At 48.7% G+C, this 21,008-nt stretch overlaps 1 protein-coding gene across 4 annotated transcripts in view; it reads left to right on the top strand.

Annotated features, from left to right (window-relative positions):
• The window catches only part of NSD3 (nuclear receptor binding SET domain protein 3), a 1,711,795-nt gene that overhangs the window by 888,462 nt on the left and 802,325 nt on the right, over nt 1-21,008 (top strand). For all 4 annotated transcript variants that reach the window (XM_078666314.1, XM_078666313.1, XM_078666315.1 and 1 more), the window contains exon 10: nt 2,603-2,733. In XM_078666314.1, coding sequence (XP_078522440.1) covers nt 2,603-2,733 — 131 coding nt within the window. The remainder of the gene's footprint in view (nt 1-2,602; nt 2,734-21,008) is intronic.

Here is a 21,008-nt window from a genome sequence, read left to right as displayed (position 1 = left end):
ATCTTCCCTTACTATCTGCAAATGCTGTGCCATTAGTGAACCACCCTGACTTTCCCCCTCTTCATCCTTCTGGCATGTCTAGGCATGTGACGCGTTTGAGTTTGCGGACAGTTGCGGACCACTACCCAGGGAATACTTTCTACTCCCCTCTTGATTCCTCGAGCCCTCTCGACACGCTTCAATTTTACCCGTTGCGTGCTATTTGCCGGAAACTTCACTCTACATTTCCTCAGTCCCCACCTACTATGCCGGCCCTGGATTTCATGTACTCTTCCCCATCCCCACACAAATTAGTCACCAAACTATATGCTCTTACGCTGACGTCCACCTCTATTTCTGCTGACCGGGCGCGGGAGGCGTGGGGTGCCGATCTTGGTATTGACATTATGCAGGCTGACTGGCTAAACTGCTGCAATCAGACAAAGAAGCTGTCACCAAATTATCGGCTCCGTCTGATACGTTTAACATTTTTGCACTGGCTGTATTGCACCCCTGCCCAGCTCCACAAGCTCTGACTAATACCAAGTGACGCTTGCATGCGCTGTGCTGCCCCCGTCGCGGACTTTGCACATTTAGCGTGGCTTTGCCCCAAGGTCTTCGAATTCTGGCAGGCGGTGTGCTCCACGATTTCTAACAATACTAGTACCTCGGTGCAGCGCAGCCCGACCCTCCCCTGTGTCTTCTTGGATTTGTAAAATTCTGACCAGACGCCTCTCGATGTCTGATTGCAATGCTGCTAGTACTGGCCAGGCGTAGGGTGGCCATGTGTTGGGGTCGCAGACCTGCTCCTAGAGTCGAGTGCTGGCTTGAGGATGCCTCTCGTGTCAGAATCTGTTATCTGATTTCTGGGACTTGCTACCTGCCAGGTCCCGACCGGTTGACATCTGGGGCCCTTTGGTTACTTACTTCCTCTCCCGTACCCATTCAAGTGGTGCTGCCTCTCCCGCGCTCTCTGCCGTCTCTGGGTCCGCGGTGGCCGCCGGTGCTGGTTGGTGACTGCCCCCCATCCCAACATTGATTCCCCCGCCCTGTGGCACCCATCACTGTAGTCCTGGCCTAGTGTGTGACCCCCAAAAGGGGAGGTATCCCTGTGAACTGAGGTTGAGACTCTGCCTTAATGTATTTATGCTTCTTGCCAGGTGTAGTTGACTAGTTTCCGAACGCTTGGTTTGTATTGTGTCGATTTGAGTTGCTGCGTAGCACAGTGTAATGTATCTGACTTGAATTTCCTCAATAAAGGTTTTGAAAATTAAAAAAAAAAATCGAGTGGAAGATCAGTTCTTTGTGAGTTTCTCTGGTGCCACAAACGGTAATTGTGTAAACAAGAGAACAATCTCCAGACTTTTTAATCTTATGCATTAAGATCTTTGTTGCGCTGGCCAAGAAACCGCTTTCAGAATGTCTTCTCTCTTATTCTACCAGAGAAGAAGCTTCTACCACTATGCTGGTGCGCAGAGTGCCAGGCAGCTATGTGGGCATCAGTTCACACGTTTACGAAACACCACTGCCTAGATAACCAGGGCTGCCCGGAAGAGATTTTGGCCCAGTCTGTCCAGCATAATTTCCAGGTCTGAGACAGTCTGCTGTTCCACCACATGGGTAGATACTATTTGGGTATCTCTTCACAAGGTGAGGAATCTGTGGGTAGAAGTATCCATCTACTGGATACTCTTATCGAATCACAGATTTCTCACTGACGTTCGCTCCTCGTCATTTTTTAATTCAATGGAATCCTCTAGTTCATGTTAATGAGATTATAATCTAGAGATCGGTATATTGGCTCTGTGTCTGATGGCGTGGGCAACAAAGAGAAATAAACTGACAATGGACGAAGATGGCTGTTATGTAGGAGCCCTGATGTCACATCTGGGAGAGACCTAATGCAGAGTTGCACAACGCCACCTACCGATGCGCGATGGAGTTGCTGAGAAAAATCTCCATATCCAAACTTAGGTCCTGGAGGTGATCACAAGATTAGGAATTTGCTGTTAAATAGAGTATTCACCAGAAATATCCTTACCTAAGGTAAGTAACATTTTCTTTTAGTGTAGTAAATTCAGGACAGCTGGAAACCTGCCTTGCTTTACAGAAGGCCTTTATCTAAATCTCAGGTACCTTAAAACGTTTTTGTTAACTGTGCCTATATAGGCAGGAACTGATAGGCTGTTTCTTTTTTTCCAAATGACAAAAAACTCAATGTCACCTGCTGTCTTTACTCTCCCCTTTTTCTGAGAATTTTGTATTAATATTTCTTGTTTTACATTTTATTAAACACATTTGTTAAAGCTTTTTTGTTGTTATTTTGAATGACAAAGCTCTTGCTATCTGCTTAACATTTCCTTACTCTACAGAAATACGTTTAAACTGAAGGAGGCACATGCAACTTCTAAAGGACTCTATATTTCTCAAGTGTGGCTGGTTAGTCCGCATTTGACAGTTAGATTCTACTTCATCAGAACTTTATTTCAGAACCCATTCTATTGGCAATTATGACCACACATTTTCTTACATTTTTCATTATATGTATGAAACTGTAAAGTCAAAGTGCAAAATTGACTGTTAATTGGATTGCTTTGGTAGTAATTCTAAATGTTTTATCAAGGTGCCAGCGAGATTTCAGATTCCTGCAAACCACTTAAGAAAAGGAGTCGAGCCTCCACTGATGTAGAAATGGCTAGTTCAGCATACAGAGACACGTCTGATTCTGATTCTAGGGGAGTCAACGATATGCAGGTAAATGCATGTCATGATTATTTCTTTCATTTTGAAAGAACGTTGTTAACAGTAAAAATCAGAGCTCTAAAATAATGTACTCTATCATGCATAAGAACTGACTGCAAAATATTCTAAAAAATGTGTTGGCTTCTTAGTCTGTCGTAGATTAATGTAGTAACTCACTAAACCTGAATTGCCTTCATCCAAATGTGCCTACATACAGAAAATACTTATGTCTCATATAAGATTCTCTAAGAGCAGATTTACAAGCATATGGCGCATTTTCATATTTAAGTTGATATGCTTTTCATTGACGCACTATACCTATATCTACACAACAGTACAGTGTTCCTCCTACATTTAGTACAGTATAATACTTACCTATTTGAGACAGGGCGCAGGCAATATAATTTTCGGCGAATGGAAAATATTAATTGGTGCAGGGGTGGAGTTGTTGGCTTTGTGCAGCTGTTCAAGAGTTTGATGGCAAAGCAGTTACTGTAAATGCAATTGCACACAGGATTACTGGGGCGCACAAAATGATCATGATGGAAGAACTACGATGAGAATGATGACATGCCAATGGTTAGTTACCTGAGAAAGATGGTAGGCTTGAGTACTCATACATAACCATTTGAAAACTAGAGATAGGATAAATTAAAGTTAATTCCTGAGGATGACAGCAAAAAGGAGGCAGCATTCGAAGTACAAAGGTATTAAGATAAAAGCAGACTTAAGGAAGAGATATTTGCTTACTGAGTAGAAATACAATAGTTGGGGGGGACAGGATAAGTATCATAGGCTTTAAATTAATACGTAATAATTCAAGTGGCCTGATATGTCAAAACAGTGCCAATTGGAAAGGTTGCAGAGGAACTGTCGACCGATATTGATTATATTGATATTGTGAAAAGTTAAGAAAATGATTTACTTGATCTGCATTGTAGGATCTTCAATTATAGTATGAATGAATGAATGAATGAAGAAGAGATGTATTTGAGTGCGAACTAAGCCCAAGGGCATCAAGGCGCTATGTAAAGACATACCTACAGGCAGACCGGTAAAGGAGCTCAAGCCAGTCTCACAGGATACAGCCAGGTCTTAAGGGTCTTGCGAAAGATTAAATGATCTTGCTGGCCTGAGAGGGAGGCTGGTAGGGAATTCCATGCCTTGGCTGCGGCTAGCAAAAAGGCTCTCCCACCCCATCTCATCTTTTTAAATCTGGGAATCGACAGCAGGTTTTCATTGATTGACCTAAGGTTTCTGGCAGGTGCATACCTATGAAAGATGTTTTTTATGCCCACAGGGCCATGTCCATAGTATGCATTGTGAGCGAGACATAAGGTTTTAAACAGAACTCTGCGCTCCACTGGGAGCCAGTGCAGTGAACAGAGAGAGGATGAAGCCGAGGAATACTTGGGGAGATTTAGCACCAGCCTGGCGGCGGCATTTTGCACCAGCTGAAGGCGGCGTAACTGACCCTTGTTAATTCCCAAATAAAGGGCGTTACAGTAGTCCAACCTGGCCAATATTAAGGCCAAGACCACCCTTTTCCGCGCTTCCGATGACAAAAACTGCGAAATTTTTTGTATGACTCTGATTAGTCTAAAGCACGTAGCCACTGTTTTGGAGACCTGACGAGTCATGGAAAGGCAGTCATCGACCACCACTCCAAGATTCTTTCCATAGGATACCGGCGTAGGACTGGTGCCCAGAGAATAGGGCCACCACTCACTCGACCAGATGCCACAGTTGTCCCCGAAAATCAGGACTTCCGTCTTTTCACCATTTAATTTGAGGTAATTTTGGACCATCCATGAAGAGACGGCTGTCATACAGTCTTTGAAATTTTTCGCAGAGTCCTTGGCCTTATGAGTAATAGAGACCATGATTTGAGTATCATCGGCATAAGACAGGACCTCCAGGCTGAAAGATTTGACCACCCTAGCCAGTGGGGCCACGTAGATATTAAAAAGGGTGGGGCTCAAGGAGTAGCCCTGAGGCACCCCACAGACCAGGGGGGACGATTTCGAGTAAAAATTGCCCATTCTAACGGTTTGAGACCGCTGGCTGAGGAATGAGGCAAGCAGGTCCAGGGCCGGGCCCCCATCCCAATCTCCTTAAGGCGCGCCACCAGTCTCGGGGGAGACAGGGTATCAAATGCGGTGGTAAGATCAAGTAAGATAAGGCGAGTGGTGTGCCCAGCATCAACCTGCACTCGGATATTGTCCAACACCATGGTCCGAGCAGTCTCCGTACTGTGAGCCCGCCTAAACCCATGTTGGGAAACATCTAAAATCTGGTTTTCCCTCAGGTACGTACTCAAGTGTGAATTCAGATGGGATTCCAGAATTTTGGCAGGGAGAGGCAAAAGGGAGATCAGCCGGATTTTTTTTTAGATTAGACTGATCTAAAGAACGTTTTTTCAGGATGGGCCTAACCACAGCGGCCTTCCAAATCAACGGGAATTTGCCCGAAGTTATGGCTAGGTTAAGGACTGTCACAAAGTGCGGGATCAGAGCTTCCTTTGCCATTTTGTAGTAGTAAATTTTGTAGTAGTAAATGTAAACAGTGTCTACCTGTGTGCAGAGACTGCAGAAAACATCAATTCCAAACTTCAGCAAACTACTCTAAGGAGGTGAGCAAACACAGGCACAAACTATCATAAACTTTCTTATTTTAACATAAGTGAACATTGCAGCTTGAAATATAAACCAAATTAAAACATGAACTGTCCCTTTAACCCGTTCAGCGCGGCGCAAATTTTCGCGCTGTGCTGAACGTTCTTAAAAACGGGTGTGGTCATGACGGAACGGTTCCGTCATGAGCACAGCCCAACCGGCGCTCATGACGGAACCGCTCCGTCATGAGCACCGAAGGGGTTAAGGACCAGTTACTTCCATCTCCCAGCGTGCCTTTAAGTAGCAGTTGCCTCAATTGCTTCGTTATTTTTTCCTACTTTTGCGCAGATGATCTCAGAACACTTTTAAGGTTTTGTCACCCCATTTTGTTAGAGTTTTAGCTTGAGAACTGGATTATTTCTCACCCTCTTAACAGCATTTTGAAGGGAGGATTTTCTTATATGTTTTCACTATTTATGAAATGCCCCTTAGTGGGAAGAATAAGGCTGCTTCAGACCCACAAGATTTTTGTGTGGCTTAATTTCTCTTGCTTTCAAAACATAACCTGTTTTTGGAAAGCACACTTCTTATTGTGGCTTCTTGGTTCTAAATAACATGTGCTTTTTGTGATTAGACTCAGTGGTACTCATTTGATTGACCTTGGAAGGTGAAAGCCTGAGTGGACCTGCCAGGATTTGACCCTGTACCAATGAGGTCAAGCACAGATTGTTTTGACATGGCTGTATTTGTCCACTGAGCTACCAGATCATCTTCAGTGAAAGAATGTCTGTGTTCGAGGCATGTGAGCTGTAGATTACATGTAACGCATAGATCGCCATCTGGTGTTGGGCCCGGATGTTTGCACTTTGTATCTGAAAGAGACACGTTACTATTAGATTCCTTACCTTAGAATATCCCCAGGCGTCAGACTGGATCCGGAAACTTTTGCGTAGCAGTACCCTTGCGCGTCGGTAGGCGTCGTCTGCGGCTCCGCGTCCGTCGTCGGCGTCGTGGGCGCCGTGATGACGTCGTCAGAGTACTTAGACGCCGCCTCCGCGTGCTGACGTCAGTTCTTCTTTTTTCCGCGCCAGCAAGAGCAGATCTGGAAAAAGCAGTAACCCTAGTTAATTTTGACTAAACTTTTTGATCCTTTTTGATTACTATTTCGAAGTCTCTCGACTCCGGAACGGTGCCGATAGGGATGCCCGGCTTCAAGCATTGCGACGATTGCGACCGGCTGATGTCGGTCACGGATCCTCACCGTGTGTGTTTGTCGTGTTTGGGCGTCGACCACGACGACAAGGCCTGCTCCGACTGCCGGGCCCTCTCTTCGAAAGCCAGGCGGGAGCGGTCCCGTAGGCGCCTCGAACTCCGGCAGTCGGCCCCGCGCCGTGAGAGGTCCCGATCCCATGGGAGGTCGAGGGACAGGTCGCGGGCCCGGAGCCACCACAGCTCCGAGAGTAGGCCGCACTCCTCCGGGTCGAAGTCGTCGTCAGGTAAGCGGCACAAGAAGTCCAAGCGGCGTCATCGCTCCTCGGACTCCCCCCGACGCTCGCGCGATGCGGCCGGGGGTTCCAGTGACACCGCCCACGCGGCTCCGTCAGAGTCGCGGGCGCCGCGTCCAGCCCCATACCCTACGGTCCCTGGGCTCAACGCGACGCCGGAGGAGGTCGAGCGCTTCCTCATGGCCATGAGGAAACTCTCTCCTCCGACGGGCTCCGCGGCGCCTCCGGGCCCAGCGGACCCGTCTGGGAGCCCTAGCGGGTCGGCGGCTACGGCCCCGACGCCGCCGATGCCTTCGGGCCCAGCGCCGCAGGTCCCTGTTATCCCGACGCCGCAGGACGCCGCTGGTCCTCCTTCGGGATCTGGTTCGTCGCTGGTGGATCTGACGGCCTCCCCGGCGTCGGACCCTCAGGTGTCGCCTCCGGCGCCGTCCTCGGGCGGCGCCGACCCCGGTCCCGCTTCCGTTCCTGTTCGGTCGTCGGGACGGCCCCGTTGGGCGCCGCTCCAGACGCCGTTAGGTGAATTTCACTTTTATGAACAGGCCCCGTTGGTTGAGGACCCTGAATTTCAGGAGATGGGTGAAGGAGAGGACTGGGAGGGGTCTGAGGACCCTCTGACCAGGGAGTGTCAGTCTCATGAGGACTGGACAGGAGACCTTGGGGAGGCCAGTGGCCTGGACACCTCTCCAGACACTGGCGGAGGAGGGGGCAACATATAGTGTGGTGCTGATGAGGGCTGCCAAGGCCTTGAACCTTGAGCTCCCCGTCGCGGCCGTGAGGACTAACCTCCTCACTGAGGTCCTTAAACCGCAGTCAAGCTCGGCCGAGCCTCTGCTGCCCTTTAATGAGGCCTTGACTGACGTTCTTCTGGGCACTTGGTCCAAGCCCGCTACGGGTTCGCCCGTAGATAGGAACGTGGCCAGACGCCACCGCCCAGCCCCGGGCAACCCATGTTTTCTGTCCTCCCACCCTACCCCCGAGAGCCTGGTCATCCAGGCCTCCAATTCCCAAACCGCATTCCCGTCGGCCCCGCCGGATCGGGAATCCAAGAGGTATGACCAGTACGGGAAGAAGATCTTCTCATCCATTAGTTTGGGCCTGCGGTCTTCCAACACCGCCTGCCTCGTGGGACGTTACACCCACTCTGTGTGGGATAAGGTCGCGGAAGTGCTGCCAGAGTGTCCGTTGGAGGTACGGGCCAAACTCGGCCAAGCCCTTGTGGAGGCCGGGATGCAGCCAAGTATTCCATCAAGTGTGGGCTGGATACCACTGACTCGCTGGGTAGAGCGATGGCAACGACGGTGGCGGTCAGACGTCACGCCTGGCTGAGGTCCGCCAACTTCTCGGCAGATGTCCAGAGCACGCTCATGGACATGCCGTTCGATGGCCGTCGCCTCTTTGGCGACAAGGCAGACCATGCGCTTGAGCGTTTTAAGGACTCCAGGGCTACGGCCAAGTCCTTAGGCCTCTCGGGCCAACGCCATCAACCGGCTGCCTATCACTCCTTTCGTGGCCACGGAAGGGGTGCGCCCGCACGTGCCGCCAGCCACGCACCGCAGGGCAATACCCAACGCGGTGGTGGCCGTGGGAACCGCCGTCCAGGCGGTCGTGGGCAGCGGCGAGGTCAGTCCACACCTTCCCCCGCAGCATCCGCCTCAAAACCCTCCTAGTCCGTGCTTTCAGGCCCATGTGACGCCAGTGGGGGGCAGGGTTCGCCATCACCACCTCCACTGGCGCACTGTCACGTCGGACAGGTGGGTGCTGCAGATCGTCCGAAGGGGCTACTCCCTCCCCTTCGAGGCGACTCCTCCAGCCATGCCACCGCAGAACCACCGTGTATCGGGGGATCACTTGCGACTTCTGCAGGAGGAAGTTACGGCCCTCTTGGCCAAAGGGGCCATCGAGCGCGTTCCTGGGCCAGAAGTAGGGTGTGGTTGCTACTCCCACTACTTCCTGGTACCCAAGAAGGGCAAAGGGGGCCTGCGCCCTATCTTGGACCTACGGAACGTCAACGGCTTCCTCCGGAAGGAGAAGTTCAAGATGCTGACACTGGCTCAGGTCTTAGCTGCCCTGGATCCAGGAGACTGGATGGTAGCGTTGGACTTGCAGGACGCTTATTTCCACATCCCCGTCCTGCCGACCCACCGGCGCTACCTGCGGTTCACGGTTGGCCACGAGCACTTTCAGTTTACCGTGCTCCCCTTCGGCCTTACCAGCGCCCCACGGGTGTTCACAAAGGTGATGGCGGTGGTCGCGGCTCATCTGCGCAGGTTGGGGGTTTCAGTCTTCCCCTACCTCGACGACTGGCTGTTGAAGGCGGGCTCGCCCCAGACAGTCGTCAGCCACCTCCAGACTACGGCAGACCTCCTGCATCAGCTGGGGTTCTCGATCAATGTGCCAAAGTCACACCTGTGCCCCTCTCAGAAGCTCCTCTTCCTCGGAGCGGTTCTAGACTCGGCGCAGTTTCGGGTTTATCCACCCGAGCAGCGGGTCCGGGATATTCAGGCTCTGATTCCCATCTTTCAGCCGTTATCCCGGGTTTCGGTCAGGTTGACGCTGCGGCTTCTGGGGCTGATGGCCTCCTGCATCCTACTGGTGCATCACGCCAGGTGGCGGATGCGGGCTCTGCAGTGGGACCTGAAGTTTCAGTGGCCCCAGCATCAAGGCAACCTATCCGACCATGTCCTGATCTCGGAGGGCACTGCGAGACAGTTGCAGTGGTGGCTCACGGACCGCGATTGGGTCTGCGGCAGATCCCTCTCCCTTCCCCAACCGGAGCACGTAGTTGTGACGGACGCGTCCTTCCAGGGCTGGGGAGGCCACATGGGAGAGGCGGAGATCAGAGGCCTCTGGTCTCCGGCGGAGACTCGACTCCACATCAACCTGTTGGAGTTACGGGCGATTCGTCTAGCACTGAAGGCATTCCTCCCCTCTGTCCGGGGGAGTGTAGTGCAGGTGTTCACGGACAACACCACCGCCATGTGGTACTGCAACAAACAGGGCGGGGTGGGGTCGTGGACCCTTTGCCAGGAGGCTCTGCGCCTTTGGCAATGGCTGGAACATCAGGGCGTGACCCTGGTGGTTCAACACCTGGCAGGTTCTCTGAACGCCAGGGCGGACGAATTTCCAAGGCGGCACTCGCTCGGAGACGCTTTTCGTCCCGAGTGGAGTTGCGGTGTGTTGTACGCCTTTCCGCCTATACCACTTCTGCCCAGAGTGCTGAAGAAGATCAGGCGCGACCGGGCCCAAGTCATCCTTGTGGCTCCGGACTGGGCTTGAAGGTACTGGTATCCCGAGCTACTCAGTATGTCAGTCGATCCCCCGGTTCGTCTGCCTCTTCAGGAGGACCTTCTGTCGCAGCAGCAGGGGACGGTCCTCCACCCGAACCTGTCCAGTCTCCACCTCCATGCTTGGAGATTGAGCGGCGACAGTTGAGGCCATTTGACTTGCCTCCTGAAGTCTGTAACGCCATTCTGGCAGCCAGGCGTCCCTCCACAAAGTCGGTATACGCCTGCAGGTGGAACAGATTTGTGGCATGGTGCACAGCAAAGGCTGTGGATCCTCTTGCTGCCCCTCTTTCAGAGGTTCTTCTCTTCCTTCTTTCTCTTGCCCAGCAGGGCTCTGCTCTGGGCACTATCAAGGGCTACCTTTCTGCCCTTTCAGCCTTTCTCAGGCTACCTGATCAGCCTTCTTTGTTCAAGTCCCCTATTGTAAACAGATTTCTTAAGGGCATCACTCACACTTTTCCTCCTGTTCCGTTTGTGATGCCTCAGTGGGACTTGAACCTGGTTCTGACTTTTCTGATGTGCGCTCCCTTTGAGCCACTTCACAATTGCCCTCTTCGCCTTCTGACTTTGAAGACTGCTTTCCTGTTTGCCATCACCTCTGCCAGGAGAGTGAGTGAGCTCCAGGCTCTTTCTTGTACTCCACCTTTCCTTTCTGTCCATCCGGACAAAGTGGTGCTTCGTACCAAACCATCTTTCCTGCCCAAGGTTGTCACGGCCTTCCACATTGGGCAGTCTATCACCTTGCCTACCTTCTTTCCGCCACCGCATCCCTCTAAAGAGGAAGAGCGGCTCCATCGTCTGGACCCAAAACGTGCGCTCTCGTTCTATCTGGATCGCACACGCCAGTTCCGGGTGGATGACCAACTCTTTGTTGGTTACGTGGGTGCTAAGAAGGGGAAAGCGGTGCACAAGAGGACCATCTCCCGGTGGATCATCTTGTGTATCCAGGCATGCTACTCGTTGGCTAGGAAGGAGCCCCCTGCTGGATTGCGGGCTCATTCTACCCGAGCCACGGCAACTACCACTGCCCTGGGCAGGGGTGTGCCCTCACAAGACATCGGTCAGGCAGCTACGTGGGCATCGCTGCACACGTTTGAAAGACACTACTGCCTGGACAGCCAAGTCCGGAGGGATGGCTTCTTTGGCCGTTCCGTCCTCCAGGACTTTCTGGTGTGATTATTGGTTCGCAGCCCCACCACCGGGGTTGGTATTGCTGGGGTATCTATTCTAAGGTAAGGAATCTAATACTAACGTGTCTCTTTCAGATGCACAAGTTACTACTTGTGTAACGATATATCTGTAAGAGACATTAGTTAGTATTAGATTCCTTACCGACCCACCCGTCCTCCCCGTTCTGCGAACCAATATCTAGGATTAGGGTTGTCCCCTTCAGGGCCCTAGTTTCAATGGCACCAGTGTTGGTTTTTAACATGGCTCTGCGTTTCTGGCGCGGAAAAGCTGTGTCTAAGAACTGACGTCATCACGGCGCCCACGACGCCGACGACGGACGCGGAGCCGCAGACGACGCCTACCGACGCGCAAGGGTACTGCTACGCAAAAGTTTCCGGATCCAGTCTGACGCCTGGGGATATTCTAAGGTAAGGAATCTAATACTAACTAATGTCTCTTACAGATATATCGTTACACAAGTAGTAACTTGTGCTTTTGTTCGAAGAAGTCTTTTCCAGTCACAAGGTAGGTGACTCTTTTCTTTTTTTTTTCTTTTTTACACTAGTGGGGGAGCTCACTGTGAAAAACTGTACCTTAAGGAAACAAATGAGATTGCACAAACCCCCACAGAACATTTCCCTACGTGGTCATAGGTGTCCCAGTATTCTCAGCTGTGTCAGCTGGCTGAAGACGTGGGAACGTGCATTATTGCACTGCAAATTTCCCTTTATCTGCCTTTTTTTTTTTATTTGTTTTTATTACAACCTTGAAAAACCATGGTATTACATACTTGTTCAGACACATTCCTTACTCACTTAGTTCACGTTCCTTACATAGATTTGTTTTTGGTAAAGCATTACATCACTTATCACTTTCTCAGGTCCTCAACCTACCCTTCCTGTCCCTCCCGTCATTCCCCCTCTATCTCATCATCTGAGCTATCTCCATCTGAGTCTGTCCGTGCTTCACAAATGTTCCCTCTAAACATATTCCACGCCGCCCATATCTTATTCCATTTCCGTGGACACTTTCTGGTTGCGTATACTGTACGTTCAGTGATCATCGTTAGGTCCATATTCCTACACCATGCAGACAGTGTCGGCACTTCGGCCGCTCCCCATTTCTGTGCTATGTCCCTTTTGGCAATTAACAGAACCAGTGTAGTCCAGATTTGCCCATGCCGTGTGAGGTCATTAGGTTCCCATATGTTTAACAAACATCTTTTTGGTTCTGGTAAGAGTGATGTTTCCGTTGCTTGTGATATCGCGTGTAGCACCTGTCGCCAATAGTCCATTATTAGTGGGCATTCCCATATAGTGTGGAAAAAGGTACCCTCTTCCCCGCATCCACTTAAGCAATATGGATGTGATGCTCTCTGCATTTTGTATAAGGCGGTCCTAGTGTAGTATATTCGATGCAGGATTTTGAGTTGAACTAATCTCAGTCTGGCAGAAATGCTTACTACTTTAGGTGATGCCAAGGCTTCTCGCCATTCCGGGCCGTCCACATCCCCCACCTCTGTAACCCATTTCTCTTTTAATATTCCAGTGGAGTCTGGCAGATTATTAAGTAACTTCCGGTATGTGAATGATGTGGCACTTTTATGCATGTGATCTGTAAGTAGTCGGTCTTCTAACGGGGAGGCTTCAGGGAGGTCAGAGCCTAGCGGGAGGGCTGTTATTAATGCATGTCGTATTTGCATGTATCTAAATCTTTTGTTTGTGCCTAGGTTATATTGTTGTTGAAGCCATGAGAACGGTATCACTGTATCTTTATCCCATAGATCTCCTACTGTGGACATTCCAATGTTGTCCCATTGAGTAAAGCCCTTACATTGTCGTAGTTGCCCTAGTGTCTTGGTATCCCAGAGTGGGGTCATCTTCGTTATCACCCCCCTCCATCCCAGTCTAGCTTGTGCCGCGTACCAAATCAGCGCTGTATGTTTGGTCGGACCAATTAGTTTCGCGACCGAACCTCTGTTGTAAAGGATCGCTAGCATATTATTCGTTCCTAATTGCGCCCTATCTGCTCTGTAGGCTGGGTCGTCGTGGGGTGTATGGAGCCAATAGTTTATGATTTTAAGTTGCGCGGCCCAGTAGTACAATTGGAGATTGGGAAGAGCGATCCCTCCGTCGTACCAGCTGTTATATAGTTTCGCCTGTGCTATGCGGGCCGGGCGATTGCCCCAAAGAAGGTCCGATACCAGTGCCGCTACTTGCTTAAAATAACGGGGCAAGATCGGGTCGGGTGTATTTTCTAGTGCATAAAGGAATCTAGGGAGTGCTTCATTTTGTACAATGCTGCTCTCCCGGGTAATGAGAGGGGCAGCGCTGCCGTGACTCCTCTTTTCGGTGATAGTGCGCATGGTCATAGACTCCATTGTTGGATTGTTTTTTTCCGCCATCAGGTTCAGATGTGAATTGCTGCGCTCCGGTTTGACACCGTTCTCTGGTTCCCCCTCAGTGCGCATTCCACTACCCTCAACTGTATAGTTTCTCGATCGCGTATTCCTGCCTTCACTTATCGTATCTATTTCACAACTTATCTCGGAAAACCTCGTGGAAGGATCTTATACCTAGCCTTGTTGATCGAATTCGCAGTAGATGTAACGGACTCCATTCCAATTCTACCCCGGGTGACACTGTAGTGTAGTTCCTATATTTCCAATAGGCTCTGCGCATTGGAATAATATACTATATTTTTGACATAGGACTGAGGTCAGTATGTCTCTATCGAGTATATTAAACTTAATTGTGTGTGTGCCAGCTAACTCAGAGGTCACTAGAAACTTTCTTGAATAAACAAGAAAGGATTAGTCTCTGACAACCGCATAAACATCATAACTTTGTTTCCCCTAGAATCTAAACTATATCTTCAGAGTCGTGGAAACAACAGATAACTATTTCACTCAGTCAATCGTGCATGTTTCTTTTCTACAGAGTTGCATAGAAATAGAGAGACGGATGTTTCAATAAAAGGGTTTATTGAACAGTCTTATTTCTCATGCAAGAGATATGAACGGCTACAATCGTTAGAATGCGAAGTATAATGCGTACAGCGTGAACAGTAATTTAAAATAATACTGTAATAGCATTGTCAGTTGCTATGACTTATATAAAAATACATACATAAATAACACAGGCTAAAATACTCAACTGGTGCTTCTAAAATACGCCTACCCCAGTGTACCTAACCTAGGTCTAGTACGAGGGAAGTAGTAGGTGCTGCTTTAACATAAGTTTTAGTTCTGCCAAAAATTACCAAAAGTTTCTCTAGGTTCTAATCAGCTCCATACCTTTAGAATGAGAGAGGTTGGTATCTCTTTCCCTGGACTCGATTTTCCAACACCCCGCAAGGGGAGTCAGAAACACTGGAGCTGAATTCTCGGCAGTAGGATGACAGCATCTAATCTGTGCGTCAGCTGGAGAGTTGGCTTCCGTCGGCACTCGCTGTGGCGAGCTGCGTCGTGCAAGTAGGTAGTCGAACTGCACCGAACCACACCGCGCTTTGCCATAGCAAGTAAAGGTATATTTATACTTTGAAGGTGTTTATGAATGCCAGTATTGACGTAAAGTCGGGAATATGAACGTTATGAATAAACCCCTAAGGAATAGAAGTTCATGCATAATAGAGTTCTTGGAGAAATCAATATCCAAGCAAGGGGAAGTCCCTAACGGCTTAAGAGTCTGGTTTTCCAAGAACTCGTTGTGACGTAGACGAACGGATGGAAGTAGCCATGCCTGTATTTGGGTGGCATGGACTATGCCTAAATAAGGACTGGATATCTATGCCTGTTTAAGGGCAATATGAAAATGTACCTATATAAGGGCATGAATTGGGAAATGCATACGGAATCTAAATCCACATACAACACCACTCGAAATATCACTGATCTTCACGATGTGTGCAACTTGTGTTTATCGCCTGAACACAAACGAAGACAACTGCAAAACCTTCCGATCGAAAAAGATGCGCTGTGACTGTCTGGCTCAACTCCACGAGATGTATCATCACAAGGACTCTGCTCCAGGCCTCTACGGAGAAGAGTTTGACATAGAGATCTTCAAAGCACATGGAGCTGAGGCAGACGAGGAAGAACAAATCTACGTGTTCTAGGAAGATTTAGACATCGAGGAAGACATCACACCCGGTCAGTGTACCGTGAGTAAAGTTACTCCTCTGCCCCAAAAAGTACCCTTTAAAATGACTCCGGTCCCTCCTCCGTCTTCGGGCCAAGGTGGGCACTGAGGTAAAGTTTCCAGCACCCGCCTTCAGGCTTGGCACCGAAACAACTAGTAAAGCCTTCCGGATCGGGACCGAGTCGACCTTCTTCGGGCCCAAACCCAAGACTTCGTTACCGAAAGATAAGCCAACCGATCCCTCCAAAACTTCAGCACTGAAACGCACTTCGGATCCGACATCCTCGGCTCCGAAAACATCGGCAGCATAATCTCCGACGCCGAAAATTATGGCCCCAAAAGAAGACTGTTCCTCCTCCACCCAAGGAGCCTAGTTTGGACGTTCCGCCTTCTAACACGGGCCGCAAACAAAAAGAACTGGTTATTAACCCTAAAACAGATCACCTTTATGCAAAGCTGCCAGGGAAAAGAAAACCAGAATTTGAGGAATCTAACCATATCCCTCTAAAGAGAAAGAGTATGGGGACTAATACTTCTCCTCCACTTCTTTCACCTTCCTCACCTCCGCCACCTCTTGACCCTAACCTTCTCATAACACCCACAAATTCCTCTCAGCCACAATCTCCAGATCAGCAGGATGATGGGATGGGGGATCTAGATGATGAGACACACGGGGATGTACTACAAGATAATGCTCCAGACCCCTGGGTAGATTATAACACGGATCCTAATAATGACAACGATCCAGATCTATATCATCTAGACCTTCTCCTCCAGATGATAATGTGGGGATTACAGAATTGGTTAATAGAAATGCACAGTATCATGGGGTGAAACTCCATAAGGAGCCTCTTGAGGAAGATTTCCTGTTTGGGACACTAAGTGCATCACAAAAGACGACACATACACTACCTATGCTCAAAGGTATCTTAAAGCATGCAGATGAGGTGTTCAAAGATCCAGTGCGAGCTAGGATTCTCACACCTAGAATGGACTAAAAATACAGAGCAGCTCCTACAGACCCAATTTTTTAGCAGAGGTCAGGTTCCGCTAGATTCATTGATGGTATCAAATGCTCTGAAATGAGAAAATTCTCAGTCAATGGGAGACGCTCCGCCTCCTGATAAGGAATTTAAATTAATAGATGCCCCAGGCAAGAGAGTAGCAGCATAAGCAGCCATTCATTGGCGCATAGCTAGCACACAAGCACTATTGGCAAGATATGACAGAGTACCAATGAGAGGGTAAGACACGCACCGCTAATGTAAACCGCAGGTTGAAAAGTTAAGAGGTTGTTGCGTGCAGGCTAGGGCTTCGCTGTCTAGAGAAATCAGCGTTGAAGTAAACTCTATGAAGCAATTCCCAATGGGAGTTGTCCCCCAGTGCACCGCTTTATAAGTACCCGTAGGTATAAGTAAGTTCAAGCAAACACCAAGTTCATTCCAAATAAATTTGTAATGGTAATTGTCAATTTTTTATTGCAATATCGTAACATTCATATGTACAGTGAGAGTGCTCTTCAAACGTAAATGAATACATCCACAATGTTTCTTTCTACATCCCTATGCATTTCCTGCTTAATAAGGCACGCCGAGTGCATTCAATGCACTCGGCGTGCCTTATTAAGCATGAACACCGGTAACTCCGGGCTTTATACGCCAGTGGGAACTTGTGGTTTACGGCGTTTCAACACTACGTTTCTAGTGAGTACTAACCCTCCGATATCACTGACCATCTCACCGTGTTTTGATAATTATTCCGGCACTTTGCGGTTGATACCACTGGTTACCATGAAGTTTGCTTTTTATCACGATGTATACAAGCAAGTAGCACCTTTTTTTCACATTTGGTTCATTTTGGCCGTTGGTTTCTTTCTTTTTAAAAATTCGTATTTCACAGTAACACTTCACCAGATTAGGTGACCCTAACCAGACATGTTCAGCGAGTACTATGCATGCATTGAGATTCACGATTTATATTCGACCTGCATCTTGTTCCTCACGAACACGGGGATAACTTGACTTATCTAGTAATGACTTTGATATATGGAAGTATTCTGCTTAGTTTGATTTATGAATAGGAGATATCTCCCTGACAACAGTCCGTTTTTCATTTTTTTACAGAGAATCCCCCTGATGAAGGGCTGGATGAGCCCGAAATGCATAGGGATGTAGAAAGAAACATTGTGGATGTATTCATTTACGTTTGAAGAGCACTCTCACTGTACATATGAATGTTACGATATTGCAATGAAAAACTGACAATTACCATTACAAATTTATTTGGAATGAACTTGGTGTTTGCTTGAACTTACTTATACCTACGGGTACTTATAAAGCGGTGCACTGGGGGACAACTCCTATTGGGAATTGCTTCATAGAAGATATGACAGAGCTCATTATGATGAGCTAGAGCAACTGATGGCAATATCTGCCTGATGAACATAGATCCAAGGCTCATGACCTCATTCAGGAATGGAAACTTAATTCTAATACATCATTCAGGTGTGTTCTAGAAGCAGCAGGCACTGCTTCACGCGCTATTAACACCAGCATTCTTCTCAGACGCCACGCATGGCTTAGGGTATCCGGTTTTAAACCAGAGGTTCAAACATCTATTTTAAATTCACCTTTTGATAAGGAGCATTTATTTGGTCCTACAGTGGACCCTTCATTAGAAAAAATGAAGGACACTGAAGTAGCCAAGTCTATGGGAGCCCTACAAACACCATCCAACCTTGGCTTATTTAGCTGATCCTTTTACAGGGGACACTCAAAGTCCATCCCTACTGACTGGTCCTCTACCTCATAGAGGCAATAGTCAATCACCCTCTACCAGAGGTAATTTTTGTAGTGGATTTTGTTGTAACAATGGCAAAGGAAGAGGGAAAGGTAATACAGCCTGTACTTCCCCAGCCACAAATAAACAGTGACTTGTTTCCCCTTCCCCCTCGATCATCCCACACATGGTCGCGGGACGTCTCTCAATTTTTCCCAGTCTGGAATTCAATCACAACCAGACAAATGGGTTTTACAAATTATCCAATCTGGTTACTGCCTGGAGCTATCAAGCAACCCTCCAAACATTTCACCACAAATACACAAATTATCTCCAGAACATTTACACCTACTCGAACAAGAGGTCCAATCTCTTCTGGAAAAAAGGAGCTATAGAACCCGTCCCACTAGAATATCAGGGGACAGGGGTGTACTCTCTTTATTCTCTGATTCCCAAAAAGGACGGTTCTCTCAAACAGGTACTTCCTCTGTTACAACAAGGCAACTTTATGTCCACTCTGGACGTAAAGGACGCGTACTTCCATATTCCAATACATCCCGCTCATCGCAAATACCTCAGGTTTGTAATAGCTGGGCAACATTATCAATTCAAAGTACTCCCATTCAGATAATTGCTCCCATAGTGTTTACCAAATGTCTGGCAGTAGTCACTGCGCACCTGCAAAGACAACATGTTCACGTCTTCCCATATTTAGATGGCTGGCTTATCAAAGCCAGCACTCTCTAAAAGTGCCTACAGCACACTCGAACAACAGTACACTTACTGCACAACCTTGGATTTACAGTCAATCTGTCAATATCCCATCTTCAACCTTCCAATACACAAACCTCTCTGGGGCCGCTTTACATACACAAAAAGCTCTAGCCTGTCGCAATCCAACCAGAATTCACAATACTCATGCTCTCATTTCCAAATTTCAACCCAATCACTCATTACCAGCTCGGGTATTCATGCAACTACTAGGAAGGATACAAAAGGGGGTGGTGATGGACGGAGCATCTGAACCAATCAAACACTCACACCCAGTCAAAAGATCTGGGTTTAATCCATCACCGTTCTTTAGCCCACTCTGCCACCCCAGTTCAGACATGGCTATATGCAAATCAGTCTGACCCTGTGCTTCATGGGAACAGTCCAGCCCGAACTGCCAAGGCATGCCTTCCCTGGACCGGAAACAAGCTTCCGAGGACCGGTTTCTGGCATTACAGCCGTCTTCAGCCCGGCTTGCTTGAATCCAGTGGCAAAGTGAGCAAGGGACTCACGTCTGAGCATACCCTGCCACACTTATGGTGGCTAAAAGCGGTACAAAAGGGGGTGGTGATGGACGGAGCATCTGAAACAATCAAACACTCAGACCCAGTCAAAAGATCCGGGTTTAATCCATCACCGTTGACAGTTCGGGCTGGACTGTTCCCATGAGGCACAGGGTCAGACTGATTTGCATATAGCCATGTCTGAACTGGGGTGGCAGAGTGGGCTAAAGAACGGTGATGGATCAAACCCAGATCTTTTGACTGGGTGTGAGTGTTTGATTGGTTCTGATGCTCCGTCCATATACCCCCCCCCCCCCTTTGTACCGCTTTTGGCCGCCATAAGTGTGGCAGGGTATGCTCAGACGTGAGTCCCTTGCTCACTTTGCCACTGGATTCAAGCAAGCCGGGCTGAAGACGGCTGGAATGCCAGAGATCGGTCCTCGGAAGCTTGTTTCTGGTCCAGGGAAGGCATGGCTTGGCAGTTCGGGCTGGACTGTTCCCATGACGCACAGGGTCAGACTGATTTGCATATAGCCATGTCTGAACTGGGGTGGCAGAGTGGGCTAAAGAACGGTGATGGATCAAACTCAGATCTTTTGACTGGGTGTGAGTGTTTGATTGGTTCTGATGCTCCGTCCATCACCACCCCCTTTTGTACCGCTTTTGGCCGCCATAAGAGTGGCAGGGTATGCTCAGACGTGAGTCCCTTGCTCACTTTGCCACTGGATTCAAGCAAGCCGGGCTGAAGACGGCTGGAATGCCAGAAACCGGTCCTCGGAAGCTTGTTTCCGGTCCAGGGAAGGCATGGCTTGGTAGTTCGGGCTGGACTGTTCCCATGAGGCACAGGGTCAGACTGATTTGCATATAGCCATGTCTGAACTGGGGTGGCAGAGTGGGCTAAAGAAAGGTGATGGATCAAACCCAGATCTTTTGACTGGGTGTGAGTGTTTGATTGGTTCTGATGCTCCGTCCATCACCACCCCCTTTTGTACCACTTCTAGGAAGGATGGCACCTTGCATCATGATAGTTCCTTATTTAAGATTGCAGATGCGTCCCCTTCAAGAATGTTTAGCACGTTAGTGGAATCAGTCTCAGGGTCCTTTGACAGATCTGGTGTTGGTGGACGGCCACACATCGCTCTCTGCTGTGGTGGAATCCATGCAACCTTACAAAAGGGCGGCCTTTCATTGATCCAATTCCACATACAGTGCTAACGACAGACACATCGCTCACAGGTTGGGGAGCTCATCTCCAAACTCAAACAATTCAAGGATTGTGGAGTCAAAAGGAAAAGCTTCACCACATAAATCATCTGGAGCTGTTAGCGATCTTCTTAGTGCTCAAAGCCCTCCAAACTCACCTTGTTGGCAAAGCTGTCCTGATACGCACAGACCCAATGGTATCCTCCACTCCAATATGGCACCCGTTTTGACATGTCACATGATCGCCTCACATATAGCCTGTGCACGCTCCGATCAATAAAGCTTTTCACTCCGTCACACGACTTGGTTCACTTTCAAC

The sequence above is a fragment of the Lissotriton helveticus genome, chromosome 11, assembly GCF_964261635.1.
Source record: "Lissotriton helveticus chromosome 11, aLisHel1.1, whole genome shotgun sequence".
Classification (NCBI taxonomy): Eukaryota; Metazoa; Chordata; class Amphibia; order Caudata; family Salamandridae; genus Lissotriton; species Lissotriton helveticus.
This window is presented reverse-complemented; position numbering and strand designations above follow the sequence as displayed.